The 26070-nt window shown below is 35.4% G+C and overlaps 3 protein-coding genes across 4 annotated transcripts; 1 reads left to right on the top strand and 2 right to left on the bottom strand.

The window, feature by feature from the left end:
* Positions 1–1419: 1419 nt before the first annotated feature.
* Positions 1420–10551, bottom strand: LOC110104967 (lipase 1). Its single transcript, XM_020834283.2, has 4 exons — positions 9827–10551; positions 4122–4217; positions 3992–4059; positions 1420–1793 (listed from the first exon to the last, which is right to left on the bottom strand). Exons 1-4 carry the CDS (start codon positions 10484–10486, stop codon positions 1664–1666), a joined length of 954 nt encoding a protein of 317 aa, XP_020689942.1. The 5' UTR covers positions 10487–10551; the 3' UTR covers positions 1420–1663.
* A 6311-nt stretch (positions 10552–16862) lies between these two features.
* Positions 16863–22944, top strand: LOC110104965 (pentatricopeptide repeat-containing protein At5g65570). Of its 2 annotated transcripts, XR_003700418.1 has the most exons (2): positions 16863–19234; positions 22817–22944. XR_003700418.1 is itself a non-coding variant. In XM_020834281.2 (1 exon), exon 1 carries the CDS (start codon positions 16980–16982, stop codon positions 19119–19121), a length of 2142 nt encoding a protein of 713 aa, XP_020689940.1. In that variant the 5' UTR covers positions 16863–16979; the 3' UTR covers positions 19122–19315. The 2 variants fall into 2 exon arrangements, 1 of the variants encoding a protein (XP_020689940.1); XM_020834281.2 differs by lacking the exon at positions 22817–22944 and having other exon boundaries at positions 16863–19315.
* LOC110104975 (probable GTP diphosphokinase RSH3, chloroplastic) lies at positions 20712–25054 on the bottom strand (the record flags this gene model as incomplete). The annotated part of the gene is given in 6 exon segments (XM_020834299.2): positions 20712–21273; positions 22060–22420; positions 22535–22693; positions 22892–23352; positions 23985–24170; positions 24284–25054. Coding segments are annotated over 6 exon segments (2097 nt in total). The 3' UTR covers positions 20712–20985.
* Positions 25055–26070: the final 1016 nt, after the last annotated feature.

Raw genomic sequence — 26070 nt, 5'->3', positions numbered from 1 at the left:
ATTAAAACAAGTTTTCAGGTTGGTTAGAGTTAGTACCTGGTCTAATTCAGGTCCATATTTTTAACCCGTTTATTAAATGTGCTAGATTCAAATTGATCATTCGAGTCAGGTACCTGTTTTGATCCAAGTGGTCAGTCATAAGGGAAAAAAAAAATGATGATGACCTAATTGATACTTGATTGGCTATTCTCTAGTAAGATTAAAATAATGCTCTTAATATTTACCTATGTAAAAGAACTTCCGTCCAAAACTAGATATGCAAGCAAGTTTCATGGCAAACAAAAAAAATATTAAGGCTTCGTTTGGGACGGTTTTTTTACTGCTTCTTAAAGCAGCTTTTTAGTACAAAGATTTTAATATTTGTACTAGAAAACTGTTTTAAGAAGCAAGAAAAAAGCCGTCCCAAACGAAGTCTAAGGCTTCATTTGGGATGACTTTCTTACTGCTTCTCAAGACTATTGCTTCGTTTGGGACAACTTTCTTAATACTTCTTAAAGCAGCTTTCTAGTACAAAAATTTTAATTTTTGTACTTGAAAGTTGCTGTAATAAGCAGTAAGAAAGCCGTCCCAAACAAACCCTAAAAGTGTAGGGTATAAGCCTTTTTTTTAAGTGGTTTAGCTCAAGGGGTCTTCTTCTTTTGAGAAAGATAATCTTCTAAGAAATGCAGCCTATTTGCAATTTGGATGAAAAATGGCCCATTTGATAGTTTAGATAAGTAACATTGTTCTATCAATGTTGTCCACCTATGATAATAAAGCCTTAAAACCTATCCCATATGACGTCTTCTGATGACCCGGTTAGGAGAGTAGATGTATTAGATTTGACTTTTATTAAAAAAGATAGATATAGACTTACAAAGACTTGATTAAAAAATATTAGAAATGATATTTCTTTATTAGAACTAAATAAAGAAAAAAAGATTCATATAACCTATCCCACGTAAAGCGATAAAAGCCTGATGTTGTTGTTACAAATTCCCTTCTATGTGAAAAATGATGTAGGTTGTGTTAATTGATTTGAACATAAAACTTTCCGTTTTAATGCTCGATTTGAGCCCGTTTTGACTTATATCAAAATACTCGTTATATTATTGAATTTATCTCACCAAAATATTCGTTTCAACTATAAATTTATTGAAATAAAAATTTAATTTAAAAATATTCCAACTTAAATTTTGCACTTCATGGAATGAATTTTATAATAATAGATAAACAATAACTTTTTACAAAAATCTATCTTTATTTTTTAACACCATGTAATAAATTTTTAACATCGTTATTATGAAAAATATTAATATATAATTAATAGTCTTATTTTTAATTTTTTGTCATAATAATAAGCTATTATACAAAAAAATACATAATTCGGCACTTAAGTGAGTTTAACCACCAAACAAATAATCCTTAATGTCATTTTCATGAAATAACACAAAACATTCTAATAAAAATTTGAAAAAAAAAATTATATCAAGATTTTCTAATACAAGATAGACTAAAAATCATTAAATTTACTTTGAGATTAATATAACACAAATTATTCATATATAACATTGATCTCAAAATAAATCTAATTATTTTTAAATTTATTTCATAAATATTTTATGATTCAAAGGTAATAAAGTGCAATATAAATTATATGCTACGAATAATCTTGCGCAAGTAGTCACACTGATGAATTGGGAGCCCCTAATAAGAAGCCAAGAAGGACCTTATTGAACAGATCTGGATCTTCTATTTGAGGAACATGGCCGGTGTTCTTCAAGATCTCCAATTTTGCCTTCTCTCCAAGTTTCCTGCATTTGCATCAGATTGATTTTGATCACTAAATTTATCCAAATTTTGTAAAAGAAGAAGAAAGTAAATCAGGTTAATAATTTCAATAAATTTATCCAATTTTTTTTAAAAAAAAGATTACTAAATATATCAATAAGAGGTATTGTCCTCACTGCATATAGTCAGGTTAATAACTTCCATAGCTATCAACTTTAGATTATGGTTTTGTTTGAGACGGTTTTTTTACTGCTTCTTAAAGCAGCTTTCTAGTACAAAGATTTTAATTTTTGTACTAAAAGCTATTTTAAGAAGCAACAAGAAAGTCGTCCTAAACGAAGCCTATGTCATCACCACCTATAGAAAAGAGGATCATGGGTACCTGCAATCTTCTCCTTGACCTATCGGCTAAATCTCAATCATCGCCATCACTCTAAGATGAGACTAATCTAATCATCTTTAGTATCCTCTACAATGTTCCTACGCCACATCGCCCACCAACCAACCCCAACTCATGTCATCTCCACCTTTAGGGAAGATATAGATCTAGCCATCTTTAGCGGCCTCTATGACTTTTTTGCATTGCCTCAACTAAAGTCTTCAAGCTACAAATTCTTAGACTCTGGGGGAGAATAGATTCAATCATCGTCCATGACCTCCATAACTTTCCTGTGTCACCTCTATCACTATCTCCAAACTGTATAGACTTGGCTTTCAAGGGGAGGACTAATTAGATCATCCTCAATAGTCGCCGCCAAAACTTTTGGCGCCTCCTAATCAAGGCCATGCCACATTTGCCTCCAAGATCAGGAAGACTATCATGGTATTTCTTAATGGCAACCTGACCTTTAAGTGCTTCCTTGTGTGCCATATCATCATATATGATGAAATCATGAGCCAATATGACTTGTGTGATTCATTATTAATTTGATGATAGTAAGTTTTACGTGGAATCATCTAATAGTTTGCAACATATATTTATATGTAATTTATATAATAGCCTAACCATGAGGTTGAAGATCATATCCACTAAACTATCTTCAAGCTTTGCTACTAGGAATAGCTCAAGTTGTATGTTTCCTAAGACTGCGTGCATTGAAGATTCAAGGTTGATTAGCTTTGTTTGAGTTTTACTTATATTCAGATAAAGCATCTCGGCAAAATGAATTGAATGAGTTCAAGATCATTCTATTCTGAGGTGATTTAGGGACTAAAATGTTAAATGAATAGTTTATGATCAAATGATTCAAATGAATATTTCAATAGTGTTAAAAGATTTTTGCTATATGTAATTAAAATGTAACTCTAAAAATATTATATATAGACTCCTATTCTCTTCATGAGAGGACCTTAGACTTAAATTTAAAGATATCTTAGACATAAAAAAAACTCCATAGCTCCACCGGAAATTTGATGCTAATGATCATCAACATACACAATTGTCATTTTATTACCATCATTCGATCACCATTGTTCGAACCATCTACCATCGTCACTTGGCCATTATAGTCCATTCAAATTCGTCCAACTTTCATTGTTCCATTTCTATCACGCGATGACCGTCGCCACTCAACTAATATCGCTCGGCTGTTGTCATTTGACCACTGTTGATTGACCAACATTGCCCCACTAAGGGTTATAATGGACCTTAGTAATTCTACTTATATAATGAATTATTTTATTTAGGTTAGATCCTATGATTTTTCTCTTATCATATTTTTTATGTAAAAATGTTAATGTCACCTGTATTCCTCACTTTTAGCTATGTGTGTGCAAGATCTTCAAGCAAGCTAACACCTAAAACTCTTACTTTACCACATTTTTCTGGCACATAATAATGATCTTGACCACTTAATGCTTTAACAAGTTTATAAATTAGATATATACTTATCAAATCTGCTAATTAATGTTTAATTATATAAGTTATATTACTATTTTCTTAGTTATGAAAAATAAACTTAATGTTTATTTGATCAATATATTTTTATATAAGTGTTTTATTTCAACAAGTTCAATTGATCCCAAATATTTCATATGATTATTTAAAAATTTTAATGATATTTATTGAATTAATTTAATCTTAACCATCTTAACTAGATAGTTATATTAAAACTTTTAAGATGCAACACTAATCTCAAAATAAATCAAAAAATTTTCAAACTTATCCTCATATAATTTGTATCAAAATACCCTCAAAGAAAAACAAAAACAATTAGCTTACTTCTTGAGCTCGAAAGCCTTGTTAACCGGAAATATGTTGTCCTGATCTCCCCAGACAATCAAAACGTCCTGCGAGATGAAAAGGCAGTCAAGATGAACTAAGAAGAGTTATGAAAAAGTTTTCTGAATACCTGCTGAAGCGGCGTTAGCTGAAACAAATCTTTGTTGCCTAGTGTAACTCCCTTTATAAGCTCCATCTTTCGCTCCAAGTTATCTGTGTAGAGATTCTGTGGAGAATTTCCAATATATTTCAGTAATTAATTAATTAAACTCTGTATAGCAGATTAAATAGGCAATAAACATATTAAAAGTTAATTCTCTTAATAAAAGCAGGCACAGCACCACAAAGCATATTAAGGCCACAGCAATAACAACAAAACCAAGCCTTTATCCTACTATGTGGGGTCGGCTACATGAATCCTTTTTCTCCATTGTATTATGTTAAGAGTCAAATTCTCATCTAAATCTAATAAAGAAAGGTCATTTCTAATACTTTCTAACCAAGTCTTTTTAGGTCTACCTATACCTTTCTTAATATAAGTCAAATCTAATACATCTACTTTCCTAATCGGGTCATCAAAAGACTACTGTTTTATGTGAACAAACAATCTAAGGAGACTCTCTCTAATCTTATCTTCCACTGGAGCTACTCCAACCTTTTCATATATATGCTCGTTTCGTATCCAGTCTTTAATAGTAAAGCCACTCATCCAAGTGAGCATCCTCATATATGCAACACTTAACTTAATATTATGCTTCTCTTTTAATGGTCAATATTCTGCACCATAAAACATTGTAGGTCGCACAACCATCATATATAATTTTTCCTTAAGTTTGAGAGAGATTTTTCTATCACATAACAAGCCCGAGGCATTCCTCCACTTCAAATATCCAACTTGAATTATACTAATAATATCCCCATCTATTTAATCATCACTCTGAACAATCGATCCAAGATATCTAAAACGTGTGCTCTTATTAAATTTAATGACTTGATTGCCAAAATCATTATCCCCCCACTAGATCTATTATTATTAAAATTATACTCCATATATTTAGTTTTAGATATACTCAAATGAAAGCCTTTAGACTTTAAAGTTGACCTCCATAATTCAAGTTAACCTTCAATTACTCCATCTCTAGTTTTATCAATAAGAAAAATATCATTAGCAAAAAGCATACCCCATTGTACAACCTCTTGCAGGTGTCTAGTGAGAACATTCATGACTAAAGCAAAAGGATCTGGGCTTAAGACTGATCCTTAATTTAATCCAATTGAAATAGGATTTTTTTTTTGTCAAACCACCTTGTGTTTGAACAAAAGTAACAGCTCCTGTATATATATCCTTAATGACATGAATATAAGCATTATGAACCCCTTTATTATGTAGAACTCTCCATAGCACTTCTCTTAAAACTTTATCATATGTTTTTTTCTAAATCAATAAAATCATATGTAGATCCTCCTTATTCTCTCTATACTTCTCCATCAAATCTCTCAATAAATGAATGGCATCCATAGTAGACCTGCCTGGCATGAATCCAAATTGATTTTGAGAAACATTAGTATGACGCCGCAAGCTATACTCTATAACTCTCTCCCATAGTTTTAAAGTATGACACAAATGCCTCAAAATCTGTCAAACAATTAAAATTAGCACATTATTTTCAAACAAAATATTTGTCTGAATGGCTATAACTATTTTGTTGTTTAAATTCTTTTTTAAATAAATAATGCAATTTGAAATATATTTACTTGCAAGGATTATTTGAAATAAATGAACTTGAAAATTTTAAAGATATGCGACCCAAATAAAACACACAAATTATAATTTTTGTAATTACTTATTTTGCTACCATACACCAAATCAAACAAAAATTCAAATTTTTATTTTTTCAAAAAAAGACGTGCATTAATTTCATTTCATTAGAGTGGCACAAAAAATTGAAAGACTATTGTTTGTGCATAATCCCAAACATCCTGTTTATCAATTAACAAGATGTTGTCAAGATGAGTTAATCTTAACATAAGAGAAATATACAATTGAAAGATCACTCAAACACATCTAGATTATGAAATAAATAAGGTGTAGACATGCAGCTCATCTTGATATGTTTGTTCGAAGCTTTAGTTATCAACCAAGAGATTTTGAGTTTAAAGCTTGTGTGTGTTATGTGTGTATGAGTTTGTCTTAATTGACCTAAATATCCCAACAGTGTAGATTTGGTGAATCCATTTCAACCCATCTACACTGGAGCTTGAGTAGAGGTGTCAAAACGGGTCCGCGAGTCGAGTTCGGGTCGAACTCAGATTGACCCTTGTTTAAACAGGTTGATCCTAACCCGACCTGGTTTTACAAATGGGTCAGGTTTTCCAACCTGAACTTGACCCACACAGGTAACTGGGCTGACCCAACACAACCTACCAACACGCTTTGTTTCGAATTCAAGGGCACACGTCGATTGGATAGCAACGACTGGTGAGGCTGGCGTCTGGCAAGCAGCTGCAGTCTGCTAGGCTAATGTCTAGCCACAGGCGAGTGGCAAGGCACATTCCGACTGCCGTGCGTCACGTTAGGTGAGGGCTCTGACTATGAGGCTGGCGTCTGAAGAGCGATGAGGCACGTGCCGCGTGCTGTCACGACCGTGTGCCGCGCGAGCGGTGAAGGAGACTAGGCATAGGCGGGCTAGGGCGGTAGGGCCGAGGTTAGGCGGCACCGTAATATCCGATTGGGCTGGGCATTTGGGCTCAATGTGCTGTATGTTAGTGGGCTAGGGGAGACCACTGGACCAGGTGAATTTCCAATTGTTTTTTGGGTTGCCGGGTCAATCCGAACCCGACCCAATTTTAAAAAAAAGGTCTCATTTCTAAACCCGAGCCTACCCGTTTGATAAACAGGTTGACCCATACCCAAAATTTTTCGAGTCGGGATTTGAGTTGTGTCAAATATTGACATCGCTAAGCTTAAGTTTGCCTCATAAATCTAGCGCTAGCATAAGCTCGAGTTTAATTTTATGATTATTTATTATAGAAGAGAAAATAATTCAAATCAAATAGGTATATTTTATTATATAAATCAAAGAAAATTTTAAAATTTTTAAATAATTTTATACTTACATTATTGAATTTATTATATTAAATAAATTATCATACCGGTTGACCCGAATCCGAATCGGGTCGGGTTAGAGTTTTCGACCCGTTTAAAAAATCGGGTCAAATTTGGGTTGACCCGAAAAATCGGAAATGACCAGCTGACCGTGCTGCCTGTGTGACCACCGTCTATCCGAGCCAATCACGCCTCGTGTCAGCGCCTGCCTGCGTGACCGCCGTTTGCCAGAGCCAATCACACCTCGCATCTGCGCCTGCCCACGTGATCGAGCTGCCTGCATGACCGCGCTCGCCCCTGCCCCACTTGCCCGCGTCGCCGCGTGTCGTCCGTCGATGCGTGCCACGCTTGTAGCTTGATTGCGTGCCCATGTGCCCGCGTCCAGCTGTCCCGCAAGGCGATGCGAATGCCCGGCATCCCATCTCCCGGCATCAGGCCTCTGACATCCTGTTGTTTTACGCATCCGACATCCTGATTTCGGGTCGTGTCAGTTGACCCAAACCCAAAGCAGGTCGGATTCGAGTTGACCTGAATAGTTCTGTGTTCGACTCGAACCCGACCCGTGACCCGAAATTGACAGCCCTAGTTGGTGGAGTTTTGGCTATCAACTAAGAGGTCTTGGATTCCAGTCTTGCATATGTGATGTATATGTAATTTATTCTAATTGATTAAATTATAATAAAAAAATTAAAAGAAATTAACTCAAATTTAACTCACTAGCACATCAAATTAAGCACGAGAGCATTTATCTAGCTTGTTCCAAGGTGAATCACAAATCTATTTGCCAATGTCTACTCCCCATCATCCATCTACTCTGCCAATGACATATAAATTGACATAGAATAGACGTGAACATTTTTATTAGTTTTTTTTTTAGCCAAGTGAAGTAATGATCATCAACTACAGCTATAACTAGACTGCAGTCAGATATTAAATACTAATAAATAGGAATGACATCCTAAACCTAAATGTGAATATGAATTAATTCTGGTAGGTGGAGTTAGACATTTAGGAGCCTTGGTTTATGGAGAGATTAATCTGTACAGACAGCCGCAGGAAAAACCGTTCGATTACGTCAGTATCATGTGCGGAGTCAGGATATGTTCGGAGATCAATAAAAATGCGCCATATTATCTCAAAAATATACCGCGCTTGTTGAGGTAATGTGACGCATTTTTATTGAACTCCGGACACATACTGACTCCGCACAGAATAATAAATCTAGTTATATGGGGTTATGTACTTAATTTTAATTATATAATCTAGACATAAATTTTAAGCGGAATAATAATAATATAAATTTTAAAATTCATTTAATATGTATAATTGATATTATTTTCACTGTATATTTATAATTCATTATATGTATATTTTATATTGTATATTTCAGCTCATTAAGATATATTAAAAATAAATAAATAGCAAACTTTCATTAATGATTTGGAGAGTAGATATATTATCCGACCTATATTAGAACATGATAGAAATAGACCTAAAAAAATTGATTAAAATATTTAAAATGAATTTTATTTAATTTAAATAAGAATTTGACATATAATAAAAAAAATAGTATTATATAGCCACCTCATCAGTAGAATAAAATTTGATATTGTTGTATATTATAAGCGGACTTGAAAATGATAGATTTCTCAAATAAATTCAAATTAATTTTAAATTTAAGCTAATTATATATAAAAAAATGTGCAAAATCATAATTTATAAAATTAATTTAAACTGGCTAAATGTTCTAGAGAATTTCAAGCAGGCTCCAGAAAAATTGCTGGACCTATCAATAAATTTCATCACCCTTAACTACACCTACCAGCATTTAAAAAAAAAAAAAAAAAAAAAACTACACCTACCAGCAAATGCTATCACGCTTGTCGCACAGTAATCGTTTGCAATGTGTCCTTCTAGAAAAGTTCATTCAGACTTCTATGAAAGTAAATTCATTGAACAAAGCTGGTAAATGTAATTATTAAATTTTAAATATCGCTTAAGTTAAATTTATTCTCCACATCCATCATTTAAAAAAAAAAATAATTAAAATTTAAAAAAAATGATTTTTTTTTTTTGTAACGGGATTAATTACTCGTTGTCACCGTTATAGAGTAGGCGCTTTGCGGAATAACTAATCTCTCGACGATCCTAGCGGCAACCAACCCCACAGGTGTCGAACCACCCACTTATTTTCTCTGCACTTAAGGAATTGAGCAGCTTGAAAGGGGAATCGAATGTGGGTTGGGAGGTTCCCAACCATGCACGCTTGGCCACCAACCCAGCTAAGCCCGACGGGGTTAAAAAAAGAATTTCATAACCTTGACACTAATTCGCTCGGAAAAGTGCTAAAGAAAACTAATAAACATACGAAGTAACCTAGCTCATCTTGATATGTTGTTTGAGATATTTAGTTACCATCTAAGAGGTTTTGAATTTGAGTCTTAAATAGTTTATGTATATTTGAATGTCTTAATTGGCCCAAAAGTCTTGTAAAGTCAAAATACAAGAAAAAAAGAAAAAAAAAATATGTTAATGTTTTCTTATATAATATTAAAATTGTAAAAAATGGTATTAAATTATTAATATCAATTTATTTAAAGAAAAAATATTTTAAAAATGTGATTTAAACATTATATAAATAAATGTAAAAAATATAGGTATTAAATAGATAGGAAATCCTCCAAAATGAAAGATTGGCTGGTAATTAACTAATTACCGTACTAACTAACCTGGAGCACATCCCGGAGAATAAATTCCGGCAAGAACCGCGGCGGCCGGCGAATCGAAAGTTTCAACAGCTTCCGTAGAGCCACCGTAGTTCTCGGCAGCATAATTTCACTTACGTTCTCAATTCCCCCAACTCTCTCCACCATAGCCCTATCATCCTCCTCATTCTTCCCCACATCCGAGCTCGCAATCACTACTTTCCCCATCCATCCATCCCCCAACATCCTCGCCAAATGATACGCTACAAATCCCCCATAACTGGTCCCCAACACCCCCGCGATCCGTTCGCCGGAGATCCCCAGTGCCTTCAGAAGTGCCATCATCGCTGCCGCCTGAAACTCCTCGGACCGCTCCGGCGATGTCGTTGTCGATTCGCCGAAGAAGACGAGATCCGGCACGATCAGATCGAAGTGGCGCGAGAGGACGCGCACTTGAAATCGCCACTGCCATGTGCTCACGGGACCGAAGCCGTGGAGGAGAAGGAGAAAGGGTTTTGAGACTCGGGGGTCAGGGTTTTTGGGTGAGGGGAGGGAAAGGGTGTTTGGAAGCCAACAATGGATGGTGGTTTCGGAGTTGACGGCGATGGTTTCGGGGCGGAGGCCGGCGGATGTGAAGGAGCGGCGGGCGAAAACGTCGATGATGGGGATGATGCTGAGACGCATGGCTGCGTTATGGGGGACTGAGTGGGCAGCCTTTTCAAAGAGGAACGCCTAATAAAATAGAAAAAAAAAACAAGGGTCAATACATTTTAGTGATGTTTTTATAAGAAAGGCTTAAAATCATTACATTTATTTTAAGATTATTAATATGTATTAATAAAATAAAATTACTTCATGTATATTCAATTATTTTAAATGTGATTGACATACATAATATTTAAAATATTAAAATAAAATAAAATTAACACATTCTCTAATCATTTTGTCCTATCTTCATCCGATCTCGATGCATATTTGAAATAAAAACTTTCAAAATTAAATTCAAGACTATCTAAATTTAAATTTAGCAGATTTATAATCAAATTGCAGGTATCAACGTGATAAACCCAAAGATACTAAAAGTGATCCAATTCGAATAAGAACGTGCCCAAATCAAGCACGTGAATCATAATTAAAAATTTTAAGATATTATTAAATAATCTCTACATTTTGCATGGTTATAATTTAATCAAATATTTCAACGAGACGAACCTAGTGTGCTCGATATCGCTTGATTCTGACATCATTAAGACTTATAAATGTTAAATAAATAGTTAATAATTGAGGGAATCAATATGGGTTCTATGATGGAATGTTTTAGATTAGAAAAATATTTCTTGGGAGTGGTACTCTTAAAAAATCAAGTAATAGGCACCTACTCTACACATAAAGGGGATTTGGAGATTGGACTTAGGCTTGAGATTCAAGAGAGCTCAAAAGCTTAAGAATCTTGAAACTCCATTCGAGCACCATCATCAGGACATCATATGACTATTGTCCTCAGACCATCGCCTGATGGTTATCATCAGACCACACCTCAACCGTCATCATCTAAGTATCACATGATAGTCGTCGTTAGACCACATTCCAACACCGTTGTCAAACCATAACCTTGGTTGTTTCCATCCTTTGAATACCATCAAATAACTACAATCCTTCAACCATCGCTGCCCAATTAAGATCCTCCTACCTCCATCAAGCACCACTTTTGATTAACAACTATCCATTGTCTTATAACCTTTAACCATTGTTACCTAGCCACACTAACTTCTGCTACTTCGTCATCTACCATCATTAACAACGACAACTCATATGATGATTCAAAAGGTCAATACATTCCATCGATGACAACTTTGACTTGAGATTTATTATTGACTTTTCGTCTTTGATCTTCTCTTCTCCAAAAAGTATGATCAAACAAATAAACAAACGATCTCTTAAAGATAGCTCCCATGTCACAATGCTCTGCCAACTTGAACCATATTATATAAATACTATACATTGCATGTTTACTGCATTGAATCTATATCTTCCCCAGGAACAACATAAATTGTAATTAAAAATAAACGCAATGAATTTTCCCTTATGCTTTCTACTTAAAACTCGAGTGTCTCTTGAAGCTTCTCTCTTATCTGCATGTTGTTGAATTTATATGAAAAGCTAAGATATTAAACTCTCTATCTTTCTATTGCTATAAATGTTCTAACACACAATAATAACCAACCAAATAAATACCATTAAAAATAATTAATGCTAATTTTTTTTTTAGGACATTTTAGGTCATTTAAGTCAAATTCACACACACAACGCATACACATAGACTCGAACCCTGAACCTCTAAGTTGGAAGCCTAAGCTCTCAACCAATAGGCCAAGGAGAGTTGTGTATTAATGCTAATTTAATTTGGTCAAATTATCAAAACCTAATCATTCACAATCTCTCTCTTTATTTGAGTATAACAGTTATCTAAAACATTATAAAATAAGAAAGTTTGGCATATTGTTGGAATGTTGCTTTGAGAGTGGGTCAGTAGCTAGATTGGTTGTGGAGTTTATTAATTAATTTGTGCTTTGTCAGTATGGTTGTTGTGAGCTTAATGGCTTATGATCTGTCCAAGATAGATTCAACAATATATAATGACAAAGTACCAATTGGGCTTATCTAAAAAATTAATTAATCTAAAAATTATTAAAAAAAATCAAATCAAGTCCAAAGTAGAAAATATTTAAATTTAAATTTTTTAAATATAATATATTAATTAATATTGATACGTCATGCAAAATTAGCTTGATCGGGCACGAATCTCGAGGCAAAAGCTAGTTGGAAACTTCAAAAATTAATTCCGAAGAAGCAGATACGAAAAGAATTTTGTAACCGCCGAAAAAACGATGTTTATTAAAAAGGAATTATTGTTAAGCTTTGATTCCAAACAGTAAATACTAATTGATTTCGGCGTATTCAAACGGAAACAGAGAAAAAAAGCCTTATCAAACGAGGCCCTACTCTCTATGTGAAGACGACTTGGAACTTGGACTTTAGCCTAAACTTAAAAAGAATTTAGAGGCTTTAAAAATCTCACAACTCCACTCAAGTATCACCGTCGAGCCACCATCTAACAGTTACCTTAAGATTAGGGGTATCAATTTTTGACACTACCCGAACCCAACCCGGAAAAATCCGGGTTTGGGTCAACCCGAACCTGAAACGGGTCGGGTTCAACAAATCAACCCGTTTTAAAAATCGGGTCGGGTTCAAGTTGACCCAGCAACCCGTAATTGACCCGAAAGTGACACGAAAACTCATATTTGACCCGAAAACCTGAGATTGACCCGTTTTTGACCCGAAAATCGAAGATTGACCCGATTTTGACCCGAAAACTAGCAATTTTGGGTCAACCCCGGGTAATTCGTGTCAGGTCAGGTTGACCCGAACCGTAATCGGATCGGGTTCGAATCCGGAAACCTTACCCGTTTTTAAAAACGGGTCGGGTTCGGGTTGACCCGAATAATGCCGGGTTAGTCCCGGGTTCAACCCGAACCGTTGAGTTGAATTGACACCCCTACTTAAGACCATCGTTGTCAAGTCATCGCCCAACCACAACCATCAAACCATCGCCTAATTGCCAGAGTCAGAACATTGCCCTATTGTCATCTAAGACTTCGTTTGGGACAGGTTACTTGCTGCTTCTTAAAGCACAAAAAAAATATTTTTTTTTCTAGAAAATTGCTTTAAGAAGCAGTAAGAAAGCCGTCTCAAATGAAGCCTGCGACTTATTTGCTCAAAAAATAATATTTACATAAGAAAAATATCATATGAAAATATTAACTTCAATATAAATTAATAATAATAATAATAATAAGTCGGTTCGAAAGTCCTTTCCAACCACGTGATTTTTGCTCCAATTAAGCTTAGAGCAACCGACAAATTTCAAAGCAATTGAGTGCAAATTTCATTTAAGCGGATTTTATATAATTGGAGGGTTAACTCTGTACCATATAATTTACCCATTTCAGTCAAATAATATTATTTTTGTTGGCTTATTCTTTTGATTTTGACCGTTAACCTTTAAACTATAGAAATTTGGAAAAATCTTTGGGTGTGAATGTAAATAGAAATTTCAAACGTTTTCAATTAAGACCAATTATTAAGCTTTAACGACTTTCAATTGCCCCATCAAATAAAAATAAAATAAAATAAAGAATTTGATGGAGCGAGCTTTAGAAGATTAAATTGTCAAAAAAAATTAAGAATTAGTTAATAATTGATTTTTTAGTTACTCTAATCACTTTATATTAATTTATTTTTACACAACTTATTCTTAGTTAATAGATGACTATATTATTAAATTTATTTTCTGTAAAAAATATAATTCTATTTAGTTGGATCAATCAAGCAACATCTAATAATGAGGTAATAATTTTGAAGATGTTATAATTCAATAACACTTCAAAGCAACCAGAAATTATTCTGTGCGGTTACCGGATGGGATTTAGAGGCGAATCAGGAAGCACCATGTCATTTTTTTGATGTGTCGATGCTATGTATCGGATGACGTGATGCATCCTAATTCGCCTCTGGATTAGGGGTGTCAATTTCGGGTCACGGGTCGGGTTCCGGTCGAAACCGAAACTGACCCGGGTTCAAATGAATTAAACAGGTTCGCGGGTTGACCCGGCAACCCGTCGAGTCAACCCGAACCCGACCCATTTTTCAAACGGGTCAATTTCTGGAACCCGACCCCGACCCGTTTTGAAATCGGGTCGGGTCCAACCCGGATTTTCCAAATCGGGTTCGGGTCGGATTTTCGTGTCGTGTCAAATATTGACAGCCCTACTCTAGATCGTCTGGTGACCACACAGATTAATTTATCCTATGCAACACCTAACAAGTTGAAGTGTGCTATCGATTTAAGTCCCTCTCATACGAAGAAGAAAAATAGAGGATGGATAATGCCAACAAAATTTATGGCAAAATATCATAAATTTTCCGTCTTCAAAATATTTTCAATTGACTTTGCTTTCATAGATTAAGGCTTAGTTCGATATAGCTTTTGACCACTATTTTTTTGTTGTTTTAAGAAAATTTTTGTACTAAAAAGCTCATGTTAAAAATAGTAAGAAAGTCATCTCAAACGAAGCCTAAGTTTCGCTCATACTCATGGGTGAAGCTATCGTTTATGACTTCGTTTGGGACAACTTTTTTATTACTTTACAAAGTAGCTTTCTAATATTATGTTTTTTTGTTCAAAGAATTTTTGTATTAAAAAGCTGCTTTAGAATGCAATAAGAAAGCTGTCACAAACAAAACCTTTCATTGACCTCGCATGCTTGGATCATCACATGAGAGAAATATTTCGAGTTGAATCTTTGTCGACAAAACAAGAATGCCATATGCATGCCCTTGATTGACCTTACACGCTGAAATTTTATGTTAGATATAATAATTTAGGTGTTAGATATGTAAATAGTGAAATATTCAATGGTATGCATGTAAATCCTCCTAAGTTTAAGTAGCCAACTTCAAATGTCTTAAAAACAATTTTAGCAAGCAAATATATAGTTTATTCAACAAGAAATTAAAAAAACATTATCAATTAATACCTTTGATAGATAGGCTTATTCTACAATATGCAAACTAAATAAAAAATGTTGGTTTAATTCATTGAAGATTACTAAATTTAAATTTCTTGACAATGATTAACTAATAATAAATTTAACATACTCTTAGCATATTAAATTTTAATAAATAATATTATTTTAAAATATGTTTGAAACAACGTAGCATTTTTTGTAATTGTGATTGTGAAGTTGTTATAGAAAAATAATTTTTTTTTCAATGCTATGTGGTATTATGCATATATTCTTTTTTTTTAATTGTACAATTGATTTCTTAAAGCCTACAAAACTTTAGCAACTCCTACCACAAAAAATTTTAAAAAGTTATGAGAAAGCACTATCCAATCATATCTCTGATTGTGGTCTACAAAATAAAACAATAAGAAAGTTGTTTCAAATAGGAGAAATTATTCTGTGCGGAGGCCGGATGTAGAACACCGTTCGAAGACCAACCAGAATGCACCACGTCAGTGGTATCGAGCTGCTGTATCAAGCGATACCTAGCAGTTCCGAGCAAGGGGGTGATTTGATGCATTTTTTTTAGTTTCCGGTCGCCGGATGGCATTCGACGTCCACACAGAATAATTTTTTCCCAAATAGTCCCTTAGGTTTTGTTTGGAACAACTTTCTTTCTATTTTTTTAAAGTAATTTATTATTATTATTATTTGTTTTACAATTTTTTATACTAAATTGCTACTTTAGAAAATAGTAACAAAGTTATCCCAAACAAAACATATTAGTCACATGTGATTTGATATTTCTATAGAAGCATGGTATAGTTTATGTCTATCACTCTTATCTCCAAAATTGTAGATAAAATAGCTCCATTATTAGGTCAGGTGACCTGACGTAGCTCTATGTTCGGACGCCAATAATATATCGCCAGGTGTTCTCACTCTTTACCGCGCGACCCGATGACCTGACCCGGACCGGAACACAGGATTGTTATGTTCGCGTATTACTCGGTATTGCTAAGTATTGCTTGACAATAACGAGAAATACCGCTCTGTGAAGACCAATACCGAGCAATACCGAGTTTTTAGCATATTGGTCTTCACAGAATGATATTTCTCGTTATTGCCGAGCAAAATTGGTCAATACCTAGCAATACCTAGCAATACGCGAACATAACAATCTCGGGGTCGTTCCGGATCGTGTTGATGGGCCGCACGGTAAACAGTAAAAACACATGACACTATTTTACTGGCGTCCGAACGTAGAGCTACGTCAAGTCACCAAACCAAATAAAAGTTCGTGTATAACACCATCTTTAAAGGTTTTTTTTTGTTTATTTTGCATCAGTTTTAGGAATCGATCTATATTTTTTTGTAAATAAGATTGTGAAATAATTATGTGAAAAAATAATTTTTTAAAGCTACTATCTATATTATAATTATTTTCTTATAGAAATTGGACGTTTATTTTCTTAAATCTATCACACACTCGTAATTTTTTTTTATAAAAAGCATGTAGATTTTTTGGAAGTATTACTCAGGAATTTTTCTGCGCTCACTAATGGTGACGAGCTGGACGAGCTGGAGACGAAGGCAATCACGAATGAATGAGGCTGCTCCCATTACGAACTATATGCTCCTCAAGAACTTATGCATTTACCCCCGAAGTCCAACTTACGCCGACGGCGAAAAATCGGCCGCCGCCGGCAAACTCCAACTTTTACATCACCCTCCTCAACCAATGCGCCGCGGAGAAATCCATAACCCAAACAAGACGAGTCCAGCTTCACATGAAGCAGACTGGCTTTCCCCATCTCAGCCTCGGAAACAAGCTAATTTCTGCTTATTTGAGCTCTGGAAGCGTCGACGACGCACGCAATGTGTTTGACGATATGCCGCAACCACACGTGGTTTCGTGGAGCTCCATGATATCTTCCTACATCCGCCAAGAAAGGCCTCAAGAGGCTGTTGCTCTGTACAAAAGGATGATGATTGAAAATTTAGTGCCGGATGAGTTCACTTTCTCGAGCATTTTCAGAGCTTTCTCTGATCTGCGACTTTTTAATGGAGGCCGAGCTGCTCACGGTCAGTCTGTGGTCTTCGGTTTACAAGCCGGAAATGTCTATGTAAGCAGCTCTTTGGTGGATTTTTATGCTCAATTTGGAAGATTGGGAGAAGCTCGCATCGTCTACGATTCGGTGAAGGCCAAAGATGTTGTCTTGTCAACAGCTTTGATAGTAGGTCACACGAAGAATGGCGAAGATCGACAAGCTATATTAGTATTTGGAGAAATGTTGAACAGTTACATTCAAGCAAATGACTTCACGTTTGCTAGTGTTCTAATAGCATGTGGGAATTTGAAGGACTTGACCTCTGGAAGACTGATTCATGGCGCCATCCTTAAATCTGGATTTGGTTCTTGGATTGCTCCACAAACCTCTCTTCTTAGTATGTACTCTAAGTGTGGCCTAATTGAAGACTCTTTGAAGGTTTTTAATGGGATTTTGAATCCAAACAATGTGGCTTGGACTGCAATCATTGGTTGTTTGTTGCATAGTCACAGAGAAGAGGAGGCTCTTTCGATGTTTCGGAGCATGATTCTCAATTCTGTGGCACCACCTAACGCTTTCACTTTATCAACTACTCTCAGTGTCTGCTCATCCCTCGCATTGTTTGAACAAGGAATGCTAATCCATGCTTATGCTCTAAAGAGTGGCCTGGCTGAAAACAGATTTGTGATTTCTGCTCTTGTGGACACTTACGGCAAGTGCGGCCATGTTGGGATGGCCAGAATGGTTTTTGATAGTTTATATGCTCCTGATTTGGTCTCCTTGAACTCCTTGATCAATGGTTATGGTCAGAGTGGTAATGGAGAGGAAGCTGTTCGATTATTTGATATGACAAAACGTTTGGGAATCGAACCAAATGATGTCACTTATGTTAATGTGCTTTCTGCTTGCAGCAATTCAGGAATGCTTGAAGAAGGGCGTCGAGTTTTTTCATTGATGTTTACTGATCACAGCCCTGGTCCATCTAATGATCACTACGCCTGCATGGTTGGCTTGCTTGGTCGTTCAGGGAGGTTAGAAGAGGCTGAAGAATTGTTAAGTAAGGTGCAGAAACCAGACAAAGTTTTATGGAGGACATTGCTCGGTGCTTGCAAGATTCATGGAAAGCTAGAAATGGCAAAATGGGCTGCGAGAAAAGTGCTTGAACTTGATCCTGGAGATGAGGGAACTTATATTCTGTTATCAAACATTTATGCATCTTTGGGTAAATGGAAAGAGGTTATCAACATCAAATGCTTGGTGCGAGAGATGGGATTTAAGAAAGACCCTGCGGTGAGTTGGATTTATGTTAATAAGAAGATTCATACATTTATGGCTGGAGATCAGTCTCACCCTGATGGAGAGCTGATCTACAAGGAGTTAGAGGAACTGATCGAAAAGACAAAAGGCTTGGGATATGTTCCTGATACTAGCTTTGTGCTGCAGCAAATGGAAGAGTTTGAGATGGAGAGGTCTTTGTTTTACCACAGTGAGAAGCTGGCTGTTGCCTTTGGGGTGTTGAGCAGCAGAGGAAAGACATGCAATACTATCACCATTTTCAAAAACCTTAGAGTTTGTGGTGATTGTCATAACTGGATAAAGTTGGTGTCTAAGGTGATAGGAAAGGAGATCATTGCCAGAGATGCTAAAAGATTTCACAACTGCAGGGATGGATTGTGTTCTTGTGGAGATTATTGGTGATATTTTCAGTATCTCTGTTGAATAGCAAACAGTTTTTTAGGATTTCTTTTATTCTTTGGAATCATTCGGCAAGGAAGAGGAGACATATGCACTGCACCTCCCTCGATATCATGGTAATGGCTAAACTTTGTTTTGATTATTGCTATCAAAGATTCTGAGAGGTGTTAGAATATAAATTATATCTTGCTATCCTGCTTTGAAAGCAAAAAATATAGGGGCCATATAAAATGATATTTTGATTCATGTTTAGTATTCAGAGAGACTTTGAAAGGATGTCCGTTTAGTATATGAAGTCGTACTAAAAAACTGCTTTAGGAAGCTGTAAGAAGCCATCCCAAATAAAACTTTGGGACGACTTTTTTACTGCTTCTTAAAGCAACTTTCTAGTATAAAACTTTTAATTTGTGTAATAAAAAGCTACTATAAGAAACAATAAGAAAGTCACCCAAACAAAAACTTAGTTTCCAACCAAATTCCATTTCTTATAAAAAAGATAATATTTTGTGTATATTATGTCTCTCTTTTTATATTTATTTTCAACACAAAAAAATGTGTTTCTTATTAATAATGTGACGCCAATATTGACGTTGCACTATTTACAACTGAGATAAAATGTAAAAATGTGTTTCCATTTGTTATTTGGGTAGATGCTCGTCAAAACTATAAACTGGTGAACGACATTCGGTGAAACACCATTGCGCTTTAACTGACACAATCACAAAACTAAATGGTTCTCTGTGTCTAGACTCCACATGTAATAATCTCTCCTAACTAAGCCTGATTGGAGGGCATAGAACATGGCTGGGTATAACAAAAGAGATCCAACCTAAACTATAGCTGTGCTTTCAAAAGAACGATATTCCAACAAAAGTTACATCAAAATGAACTTCAATATTCTTAAATTAGCAACTCTTTGATATCATATCCAACACTATTTAAATATAATGACATCAATCCTAATACAAATTTTATAGGATATGTTGACTTAAATTTTTTTCCTATCAAAATGCCAATACAAAAGACAACTGCTAGAAACCACCATAAGTTATTCTTTTTTTTTTCTTTTTACCATGGAAGAATTGTCTTTCGCTATTACTGAGTACTGTGGTTTGGTGTTCATCGGCAACACAGCGTAATATTATCGGTTCATGATTTTACCATGAAACTTCCGAATTCCTAATGTTTTAAGATTTAGGTTTCATTTGGGGCAGCTTTTGTATTACATCTTAAAGTAACTTTTTAATACAAAAATTTAAAAAAAAAGCTTCAAGAAACAGTAATAAAACTGTCCCAAACGAAATCTTAATTATTAACATATTTACACTAGTCCACTTGTTTTCTTTGCTACAATTTATCTTGTCATCTTCAGCTGACTAGTAGCATCTAAAAAATTTTGAAGAGATTAATCGTCCTCTCGAATAAAAGATCATCTGTATCTTGTTATTTTCTTTCATTCTACTTGCTCAAACCGCTGAAATTCTGATTCTGCAATCAAATTCCTATTTTTCCTATTGTTTTAGAGAATTCAAGTCAACTTCAAATCCAATTTCAATTTTCTATTTAAATGAATAGATAGCATTTCTACCAGAATTTATAGTAATTCAAGGTCACATAATCTATGCAATTCCTTGTTCAACAAATAAAATACACACAGTTGTGAGCCAACCAGCTCAAACACTCACAGTGTTTTGAGTTGTACAACACTGAACCAGCCTAAAATATGAAAATTACCTGTGGGATCTGCAGTAGAAATCAGCCTTTCAAATCCCAGCATCTTAATTCCAACACTTCGATGCAATTATGTACAAGTTCATTCATATTTACAGAGAAATGGATAGCTTTCTTAATGTAGTTGTAGTTTGTGTTAGCTTCTGAGGGGTCTTGCAGCTGATATTGTTAGGCCATGATCGTACATGCGCTTAAGTTCTTTCCTGTACTCTTTGAGAGATTTGTCAGGAATGGCTGGTGTTAGCTCAACAACATCTCCCATTCTCAGTTTCTGGTTAGGATCATTAACAGGTTTACGATTCAGCCTTGGCCTCAGTTCTTCCTTCATCGCAAAGCTGTAAGGTTGGTCTCTTTGATTCCCTCTTCCAGATCTTTCCAGAAGATCCATTACAGTTGAGTTTGGTGCAAACTCCTGGACAGACATCTGCAATCAGCACATAACAAAATTAGCACTTTTATGATGTTGATCAACATGAACAGAAGATATCAAAGTTTTGCAGGACCAAATTAATAAAGGAAATGGTTCACAGAAGGCTCAGAGAGATGAGCCTGCATGCGATAATAGGATTGCTTAAAGGAATAGAACATGGCTTTAGAACGAAAAAAAAAAATGCTATATAACAAACCAAAAATTCAATAGAATGAAAGGATTATTTAAAAAGTAGAATTGCTCGCACATTTCATGCTTTTTATTATAAAAAAAAAAATTCTACAAAAGTTTGTGAATCCGTAGGAAAACAAAGGTACATCAGTGCATAAAAATGACTCGTTAAGTTTTCCAGCATAATTCTTAAGATGAAATTGTTCAACATGAACAAAATATATAGATAAACAACTTATAGAAAGGCAAACTTAAAACAGAAGAATGGTAATAATTCATGTAAAGCTCAGGAAGAAACTTAATTTAGTCATTTTTTTTATTAAATTTCCAAATAGGTTCTAACAGATCCACATGCAAATAAAATGATGAGCAAGCTTCAAACTTTAGAAATGCCTAAAAAATTGCTTTAGAACAGACCAAAATTCAACAGAGTGAAAGGATAGTTAAAAAATGTAATTATTTGCCCATTGCATGTTTGGTTTTTGTTATAAAAAATCTACAACAGATAGTCAATCCATCCATAGGGAAGCAAATGGATCGCAATGCACAAAAGCTAAAATCATCTTGGAAATGATGATACTATAACACTGAGAGAAGGGAACATATCACCTTCTCATTTTCCAGCATGATGATGAAGATTGGTCCATCATGATCGCATTGATGAGTGTCACTGTAAGAGTAAGGGCAGTCATCATAATGTGAAGGAAAAGGGCATGATGACCTTATCGAATGACCATCATCAAAGGATGATGGTTTTTCGACATCGGCCATCTCACATTGCCATGTCACAACCCATCTGGCCCATTCCACCATTTGGAGAACAAAAGAGGAATGCTGACAGTCATCCTCCTTATATCTCCAATGAGCAGCAAATCCAAATTCTGCCTGGAGGTGCATCTCTTTGGTTCGAATCTGAACCTCCAGTGGTAGCTTATCTTCACTAATGACAACAGTGTGTAGGGATCGATACCTGGAAGTAGGCATCAGTAAACGCACAAAGAAGTAACAAATCTACCTTCATTGTTTTAATGGTGGACAAGCAGTACGAGAGAGAGAGAGAGAGAGAGAGCAGATTAAGGCATACCCATTAAATTTGGGATGAGCAATATAGTCTTTGAGTCTGCCCAAAGCTTCAGGCCATAGCTGATGAACAATGTCTAGTGCCTTATAGCAATCCTCCTCTTTATCAACTATCAATCTTAGTCCATGAATGTCATGGATCTCATCCATAGCCAGCTTCTTCCTGCAAAAAAACAACCATTAATCACTGCATATTTTGCTTACAATAGGTACCTTTTTCTTGGCTTATTTTTTCAAGGATTTTGCATATATAATGGAATAAATAATTGGGAATTCCTTTTTATAGGTTGGATTATTTTGAATGTGCAAAAGTGAACATTTTTGGGAGAGAACTGATAACGAGATAAGTCAACAAGCATACTTGATCATCTTGGAGTAAGTGCTGAACAAGCTCTTATGTCTCCCAGAAATAACATGATATGAGAGACCTGCATTCTTGAGAGCTTGCTCTAACTTTTGTTTGGAAGATGTGATATTTGTTTCATCAAAACACTGGAGGAGTTTGCAAGATAGCTCCTTATGCTGCTGTGGATGGAGATACTTGAAGCAAAGGTTTTCTAATTGCTCCTTCCAATTTGAAATACCCAAACGGTTTGCCAAAGGAGCAAATATCTCCAGAGTTTCTTTTGCAAACCTCTGTTGCTTGGCCACTGGCAAAGCTTCCAAGGTCATCATATTATGAAGCCTATCAGCAAGTTTTATAAGAACAGCTCTTGCATCTGCCATTGCGAGAAATATTGTGTGTAATCTATCAGCCTCTACTGTTCTACTTGCAGTATTGTTTTCCCGTGCAAGCTTACTTAGTTGGCTAAGGTTTGAAACCTACATAAATTCCAAATGAAATTTTACAATTGAAATTGAAAGCTATAACCAGAGTAGCCTAGCTAAAACATAAAATGATAAAAATGATGATGATAAGCAAACTCGTAAATCACATGGATTTCTAACAAAGATAAAAAGCAACACATTAGCAGTACTAGCAGCCTGAATCTGAGATATCTTAATTTGACTTTGTAAATCCATCTTTGCTATTCACTCAAGTTTAAAGCAGCATTTAACTGCAAAATAAGGGTAAATGACATTTTATACAACTGATAAACATCTAACGTTTAAAGTGAGATTTGAACATAGGAAAATGAAACAGAAAGCACAAAATGGTGAGAATTGATGATAATGCATCACATAGCAAAGTTCTTCATTATATGAAGAGAAATATAAGTTTTTAAGAGGTTCCTTGGTAAAGTTAGATTTTCATATGATATCGCATAGTTTCTCTTTATCTGATTCATGCATAATAGGCTGCATAAGTAACTTGGGTGGGGGCGGAAGACAGAAGCTCCTTACTCAGGCCTTCAATACCACATCTTTCATTTTCAAACTTAAGGAACCAAATAAGCACATTTGTTTAAGAAGCTGAAAGGAAGTAAGTAAATGCAGAGAGGAATCTAACTAACCTCTTCAACAAGATCAGCTACAGCAGCTCCAAAATTTTGTAAAATATAATCATAATCCATAAAAGAATCATCTAGCGTATCATGTAAAAGTCCAGCAGCCACAACAGTTGAATTAGCCCCAATTTTAGCTAACAAAACAGCAGTTTCCACGCAATGTTGCAGGTATGGATCACCATTCATCCTCATCTAGAAAGCAAAACATAAGAATCCCAATTCAATATTTTAAATTAAAGTCAACAAAACAACCGGATCCATCTTAAAAGAATCCCGTTTAGCTCATCAAATTCAATTATAGTCACCTGCCCCCTGTGAGCTTTCTCTGCTTCAAAAAACGCCTTAGACACAATCTCTTCATTGAAGATTTTATGTCTTGATTGAGCCCTGGAGAGCAATTCAATAGCATAGGACTCACAGCCGGGTTGGACCTCAGCAAAACTCTCCTCCAGGTTAAAGGTCAGATCTTCCACATCAAAGTTGTCACGCAAAGGAACACAGGGAGAAGTGTAATCCAAACAAGAACCCAGCGCGTTGCCAACGAAGCCATTAAACAAACCATCCCTTCCCATCCTCACATCGCTCAAATTCCAATCGCGAGGGACTCTCAACAAAGAAGGACTCCTCGCGGAACTCACCGCACTCCCGCTGCACGATATCGGTCCGTGGAAAACAGAGATAGGGCTCTGATCACGGCATTTATTATAGGAAGATGACGATGTACACGTGGTGTAGGACTCAGTTCGATCGTGCCGAAGCTCTTCGAAGGCGACCGCGGGGGATAAGCGGAAGGGAGAAGAAGGGGAGAAGAGGCAGGAAAGCCCGCCGATGATTGCCGGCTTATGTCCATAGGGATTGAACTCACACTCCGGTGATCGGAAATCGTAAGGAGACGAGCAGAGGCCGCTCGACGGGGTTGAGTAGAGCGCGATTGTCGGAACGGACATCTGGGCGGTAATCCTTGACCAAGCGTTCTCCGGCCACTGAGTGGAAGATCGCAAAAAATGGCTTTGGAGAGCGGAAGATTGAGGGTCGAGGGTTCGGATGCGTCAACGAAGCAGAGTAACGGGATTCGAAATTTATTAAGGGATGGAATTTGAGATCTTCTAAACCCTAATTTCGTAGAGAAAACGTAGAAGGAACTGAGAATCGTAATGGAAGGAGCTGGAGATTTGGAGAGAGAGAGAGAGAATGAGATATTTTCACGCTTACGGTGTAGCAAGAACCGCCTGACGCATAATTCCACTGATTTGACATTTATAGAGAATTCAACAGGAAGTAAGGCTTCGTTTTTTAAATATAAAAAATAAAATTTGGTAAAAACAAAGCAGCTTTAAGATTTATCCCCACCCAAATTTTTTTTTTTAAACTTTGGTATATTAAGGTAAATTATTATTAGGGTTGCTTTGTAAATCATAATTAATTAATTAAAAAACAGATCATCCCGGTTTGGGGATAACCCGGCCGACCTAGCATGCAACCCACACCAATTTATACGGGCCAACACTTAAGGCTTGCACGAAGCGCCGATGGGATTCGAACTCGGCATCTGGCCTATGACCAGCCAGTTCTCCACCACCAGGCCACCCCGCCGTGGGTGTAAATCATAATTAGGGATGAATATGTTTACTATTATTGGATAAATCTTTATTAGCAAATCAAATATAAAAAGAGAGAATTTGAGTAATCTGTGAAAATATTAAGAAAAATTACGTACTAAATTAGTAATGTATCAAAATGATATTTAGCTTTTATTTATAAGGATGGTAAATATACGAGGTCAAGTATATCTTATATATATAAATAAAAATCATAAAAAAAACAGTTGAAATTTTTTTAAATGGATATAATATTTAAATAAGATATAGTATACTCAATAATTTAATTAGAATATTTTGACATATCTTACTTTTTGAGTTTTTCATAAATAATGGATTATATGTTTTTTTAATTTATCAAAAAAAAAAAATGTTATACTTTTAAGCAGTTCTTTCTGCAATTTTTTCCTAGCTCAAATCTAATTGATAAAAATAAGAAAAAATAACTCTATAAGTCCCATTAAAAATATTTTTTTATACTTTATTTCTTGAGG

This window comes from Dendrobium catenatum, unplaced genomic scaffold (assembly GCF_001605985.2).
Source record: "Dendrobium catenatum unplaced genomic scaffold, ASM160598v2 fragScaff_scaffold_390, whole genome shotgun sequence".
NCBI lineage: Eukaryota > Viridiplantae > Streptophyta > Magnoliopsida > Asparagales > Orchidaceae > Dendrobium > Dendrobium catenatum.
Note: the sequence above shows the minus strand (reverse complement) of the source record. Positions and strands in the feature narration are given on the sequence as shown.

Bases quoted from the DNA above. Each gene is read 5' to 3' on its own strand.
- LOC110104967 (XM_020834283.2), bottom strand. From the start codon at position 10,486: ATGCGTCTCAGCATCATCCCCATCATCGACGTTTTCGCCCGCCGCTCC. The intron at 4,218-9,826 runs GTTAGTTAGTAC...AATTCTCCACAG, and splicing joins TTCTCCGGGATGTGCTCCAG to AATCTCTACACAGATAACTT. The intron at 4,060-4,121 runs GTATTCAGAAAA...TTCATCTCGCAG, and splicing joins AGCTAACGCCGCTTCAGCAG to GACGTTTTGATTGTCTGGGG.
- LOC110104965 (XM_020834281.2), top strand. From the start codon at position 16,980: ATGAGGCTGCTCCCATTACGAACTATATGCTCCTCAAGAACTTATGCA.